The following is a 5765-nucleotide window of genomic DNA, read 5'->3' on the forward strand; positions in this document are numbered from 1 at the left end:
CACAATGTGTTGGTGTCCCCACAATGTGTTGGTGTCCCCACAATGTGTTGGTGTCCCCACAATGTGTTGGTGTCCCCACAATGTGTTGGTGTCCCCACAATGTGTTGGTGTCCCCACAATGTGTTGGTGTGCATACAATGTTTCGGTGTCCCTATGTGTTGTCCCTATAATGTGTTCGTGTGCCTACAATGTTTCGGCGTCCCTATAATGTGTTCCCTATAATGTGGTAAGTGTCCCTATAATGTGTTTGGTGTCCCTACGATTTGTTTAGTGTTCCTATAATGTGTTTGTTATCCCTACAATGTGTTTGGTGTCCCTACGATTTGTTTGGTTGTTATATATCCCTACAAGTTGTTAGATATCCCCACAATGTGTTTGGTGTCTTTGCAACTATTTAGCACGTTTTAAGCGCCTGAACATTTTGTTTTTATATTTTGTTGGAACTGTTTTATTCTTGTAGTTTTAAGTGTGAAATGAATTGTGTGTCAGCTTGGGTTTAAATCCAATCCATTCATTGCTCAAGTTTAAATCCCAACGGCCTACATGCCAGCTGTCCCAGGCAGTAAAGCGTATCCGTGCCGGTACACTTCAAAGCACAGGCTCTGAAACCGGTCCAGTTCTCAAGCCTATTTAGGCCAAATTTTTCCGGTACAAGCCAAAAGGAAAGTTAGCGAGATTTAAACCGCAATTTTTAAATATGTTTATTTTGATCGAAAACAAACAATAAAAATTAAAAATCGCAGCATAAACTTTTTGGCACGCATGATAACCATTTCAATAACATAGAGCTTTTTTCAATTTTACTCTAAATTATTTAAAAGCAGGTCGATGAAGTTACTTAATCACCCTGTTTTAGGATGATTAAGTAACTTTTATCACCCTACAATGAGAATAATTACGTTTGAAATTTTAATAGCAGGGTGTAAAAGTAACTTTTCGCCCTGTTGTAGGACGATACAGTCACTTAATCACCCTTCAATTGGGTATATTAGGTGTGATAATTTCCATCAAAATTGAATATAAAGTATTTTCACACCTCGCTACGTTCGCAAAAAACTTTCTCGCACTTAATGCCCATTACAATATTTATTTATTAATTATTTTTTTCTTCTGTTTAGGGATTCTCTATTTACTGTGATGAAAATGCTCCTTCATTCTCACGTCCTCAACCTCTTCTTCGTAAACCTGAGGCTTCAACCATCGACAAGGAGAATATTCCCCCCAAGGAGAAATCTCTCAGACAAAAGGTAAATCGAATTTTTGGAACAATCGACATGATTCTTGGTTAAATCTGAAGTACTCGCCCCCTCTCTTAATTTAGATTTTAGACCTTATATTTTAGTCATTTTTCTAGGTTAAGACTGATGTTCTCCGGGAGCAGAGTAAAGCTGAGAATGTTGTACAGGTTCAGCAAACCCGTACTGTACAGCTGCTTCACAGTTTACCTAGCAGAGCTGCACATCTTATCCAAGAACATGAATCCATGAACACAAGTGTAAGTTCCTTAAGATATGCTTGTAGGGACTCATAATTCGTGTGACCCTCAATGCAAAGACAATAATATACAATTTATAATCGTGACCTTGAAAACGTGATCTGCTTAAAACTGTGGATATAACCTTGATATTTCAATAGTACAGTTATAAATCGGGTTTTGCGTTCTTGTGTCACTGAAAATTAAGCTTACAGTCCTTTCAAGATCCGATTATTAAAGGCACTTCAAAATACAAGTAATTAAAAATGTTTGGGTTCCATAGAATTAAAGGTTTACATTCAGGTTGATCTTGATAGTCCTATGGTAGTTGAAGAAACTGTAACTCAGCTCCGTGAACAGTGGAGAGTACCTCCCATTAAGGATAATCATACTGTTGATATATTTACAGAACCAGAATACTTCCAGGTATTAATATATAAAATTTGACTGAATACTGGATCTTAATCACTTTAGTTTTTTGCGTCAATAGTAACAACTTAAGAAAATCCTTAGAATTTTAGTTTTGTATAGATCTTTAATTTGTCTACTTTCGGAGACAACTGTTACACAATGATGCGTATACTCGCCTTTAACCGAGCCCGTTCTCTAGTTAGTGGTCGTGTAGTTCACGAACTATGGGGGACGATATGTTGTCCGGTAGATGTCTCTGCAAAACTCTTATTAGAGATTATTTCTCCGTATACTTGACGACCAAATTTTTCACTTTTTGTTAACCTTCCATTTTTATTCTAAATTGCTTTTAGGATATTTACATGTACCTGAAGGAAAGTGAATATAAGCAGTTGCCTAAATTCAGATACATGGAGAAACAGAACGATATCACACACAGTATGAGGTAAAAAAATTAAATTTTTAATATCTTTTTATTCTCTGTTTTTCTCAGAGTTAGTAAATTATTTTTTTTTCATGTAAGGGGAAATAAATGATTTGAAAGTATCAAGGGTGTAAAAAATATTCTTATTTATTCACAATTTTATTATTTAGTTTTGTTTTTCTTTTAAACTTCAGATTACATTAGTATTATCATTTTTTAATACGTAGGTCAATCCTTGTTGATTGGTTGGTTGAGGTTGGTGAAGAATATAAACTTCAGACTGAAACCCTTCATCTAGCCGTTAATTACATAGATAGGTGAGTTGGAAGTCATGTCTCATAACATCATTTAACTTTTGATTATTGGAAGTTAATATTCCATCACATTTGGTCACAAATTTACTAGAAATCTCTTTGGACCGAAAGAAAAAACTATTTTTATTTTAGATTTTTGAGTTATATGGCTGTACAGCGGACTAAGCTGCAACTAGTGGGAGCTGCATGTATGTTTATTGCTGCTAAATACGAAGAGATTTATCCACCAGATGTTGCCGAGTTCGTTTATATTACAGACGATACATATAACAAGAGACAGGTATTTCATTTTATTAGATATAATTTAAATGTAGCCGAATCAAATGGATATGAACGTCTTGAGTTCAAGGAAATAAATATTTTTCTCTTAGGTTTTAAGAATGGAACATCTTGTCCTGAAGGTTCTAGGGTTTAATTTGAGTGTTCCCACGAGCTTTCTGTTTCTGAACAAGATGGTTGAGATGGTTCCTGTTGAGGAGGACGAGGAGGAGGATAAAGCCAAGGTTGGAGCTCTTGCAGCTTTCCTTGCTGAACTAGCATTAGTTGATGGAGAAACTTTCCTCAAATATCCTCCCAGTCAGGTAGCAGACTTATTATTCATTATATTACTGCTTGGGAACCCAGCGTTGCCCAGGTTACTCTTAATTACTACCGCCGTTTACCCGCGCTTGGTCATAAATTTCGATTTTAGCTATTTCTTTCTTAAAGTCACCCACTCAACTTAGAATCTCTAAACTAAGCTGAGAACATTCTCGTGGTTCTCCCAATTTCCATTTTCAAATTTGAGGCAAATCGGTCCAGGGGTTAATCTCTTGTATATAGAGTTGACGGTAATAATCTTGATTAAGTCAGTTTATTACAAAAAGACTATTTTTAGACTGCTGCTGCTTGTGTGGCTTTGGCTCGCCACACAATATCTTTGGATGCCTGGCCGCAACCTTTACCTGAACGCACTGGTTTTACGGTAATATTCGGCTTATTTAATTTTTTACATTTCTTGTGAATTTTTTATCTTTGATTAACTGAACTTTGACTTCTTTCTTATCAATTTTTCTTTATTGTTAGCTTGAGGATTTGCAAGAATGCTTTGTTGATCTTCATCGTTGTTTCGAGAAATCTAAAACCGCTGCACAACAAGCAGTTGCAGAGAAATATAGATCTAGCAAGTAAGTTTACTTGTTCATTAATCGTAAAATCTATTAATTGTGTAATCGTGCACTGTAATTACACTGAACATAAGTCGAGCACATTCTTATTTATTTTAAAATTTATCTAGGTATTTCGGTGTTTCTGACCTATCACCTCCTTCCATCTTCTAGCTGCAGATATATGGATAGTGCAGTACTGCAGGCAGTACACTGTACACGTTCTATGTTCTACACTAGAAGAACTAGACCTGAACCTGAACTAAAACCAAACTCTCATTTCACACTTCAAGAGTCGAGACAAGGAACCAAGTAGCAGACTCTAACCCTACGTGTTCCTATATGAAAATTATGTACGACTGGCCAGAAACCAGTATGGTTCCTGGTCTGGTTCTAGGATATATATTTATATTCTCAGCCGGTTTTTAATTCAATGTTATTCAAATCTTATGACGAAATTTTTTTAAATGAAACTTTTTGTGTTTTCAGTAAATTGGTTGTTTTATTTTTAGTTAATTCCCGGTCTTTTTATTTCACTAGTACGAATTTCGAGTATCCTTCCTTCATCTTTTTTCTTATCTTTTGTACAATACAGTCTCTTCTTTATCTATCCTTCTTCCATATTCTTTACTAATTGTGTACAGGAATTCGTGCTAGGATTTTGCAAATTTATGTTTTATTTGAAATTTTAATTTAATTTAATAAAATGTTTGGCGGTAATATTATTTTTTTTTTTATACTGACATGGGTTAAAGTTACTGTCCAATGTTGTCGTAATAATAAGTATGCATGTCTGATTTCCTTGAATAATTGAAAAATAGGAAAAAAGTTTTATTTAATATTTTCTGAATTCATAAATGACCACCAATCTCAAATGTTCTTCATGATTCATGTAGATGACTAAAATTAAAAGCTACTGATTTATAGGTTTTATTTTTATGCGGATCCTGATCTTGGATCCGCACATTTCTCTTTTTTCCAGTTTTTCATCGGTTCAGATTTGGGTTGTGAGTAAAACAGTGTATTGCAGGCTTCAGTTGATAATTTTCCCCTTCGATTCGCGGATCCGGATTCTTAGCATTGATTAATCGCTCTTTACGGGCTAGAAGTTCTCCTTTAACTTTAAATTTATATTTTTCTTATCTCTGGCTCCTACTGCGTCACTGTACTGCATGTACATCTGAAAAGTCACTTTCCAGAAAATTTTAGATGAAAAGAGAAAATAACTAACCCAATATATGTTAAGGGTATATTAATAAATCTGACTAAAAAAGTTTTTAATGTGTAATGGAGGTTTAACTACTTGATTAGTTGTGTTGACAGAAATATCAAGAGAAACATTGAATCCTTGTCGACTTTTGAGGATTTGAACTGCTATTTTTGTTAGTAAATAGACTTCATCGCCATTTCTTTGGATTGTTTTTTCTTAAGGAATGGGCACTTTTATTAAGATTAGTTGATTGAATTATTATTTTAGATTAGTTAATCACAGTAAAAATCTTATCAAGATTGCTTGAAAACATTTTTTCTTGAAAGCTGAAAGTTTGTCAGGATATGTTCTGGTAATTTGATAATTTCTGTGTTTGCAGTTTCTTGGATTTATATTAATGGTAGCTAGGTATGGAAAATGATGAGACCTTTACTTAGTAACGTGGTTCAATTTGGTTTTGATATTGAATTTGAGGGATTTTTCCAAATTTGCTACTGCTTAGTAGTTAAATTTACGTATCAAGATTGTTAGTTTGATCAATTTTCTAATTTAATTATGGAATTAAGAATTTATTAGCAACAACTAAGGACTGATGGAACTGTTGGTTGCCATTAACTTGTTATTTAACCCACTATTACTAAAAGTTGGCACAAATTTTTAAATTGTCTTATTTTCAGGTGTAATTAGGAATTAAGAATTTGTTAGCAACAATTTAACTACTTGGGTATAAATATGTTGCCTCTCTTCGTTTTTAATAAAATACGATATTTTCCTCCATTACAGATTC

General features: G+C 34.1%; 1 protein-coding gene across 1 annotated transcript in view; it reads left to right on the forward strand.

Moving 5' to 3' along the window:
- LOC111714223 (cyclin-A2) overlaps positions 1–4279 on the forward strand; it is a 6546-nt gene extending 2267 nt beyond the window's left edge. The window contains exons 2-11 of the mRNA XM_023489286.1: positions 1119–1247; positions 1355–1495; positions 1778–1900; positions 2239–2330; positions 2537–2626; positions 2756–2903; positions 2995–3204; positions 3501–3587; positions 3689–3789; positions 3900–4279. Coding sequence (XP_023345054.1) covers positions 1119–1247; positions 1355–1495; positions 1778–1900; positions 2239–2330; positions 2537–2626; positions 2756–2903; positions 2995–3204; positions 3501–3587; positions 3689–3789; positions 3900–3942 — 1164 coding nt within the window. The 3' untranslated portion in view covers positions 3943–4279. The remainder of the gene's footprint in view (positions 1–1118; positions 1248–1354; positions 1496–1777; positions 1901–2238; positions 2331–2536; positions 2627–2755; positions 2904–2994; positions 3205–3500; positions 3588–3688; positions 3790–3899) is intronic.
- Positions 4280–5765: the final 1486 nt, after the last annotated feature.

This window comes from Eurytemora carolleeae, unplaced genomic scaffold (assembly GCF_000591075.1).
Source record: "Eurytemora carolleeae unplaced genomic scaffold, Eaff_2.0 scaffold573, whole genome shotgun sequence".
Classification (NCBI taxonomy): Eukaryota; Metazoa; Arthropoda; class Copepoda; order Calanoida; family Temoridae; genus Eurytemora; species Eurytemora carolleeae.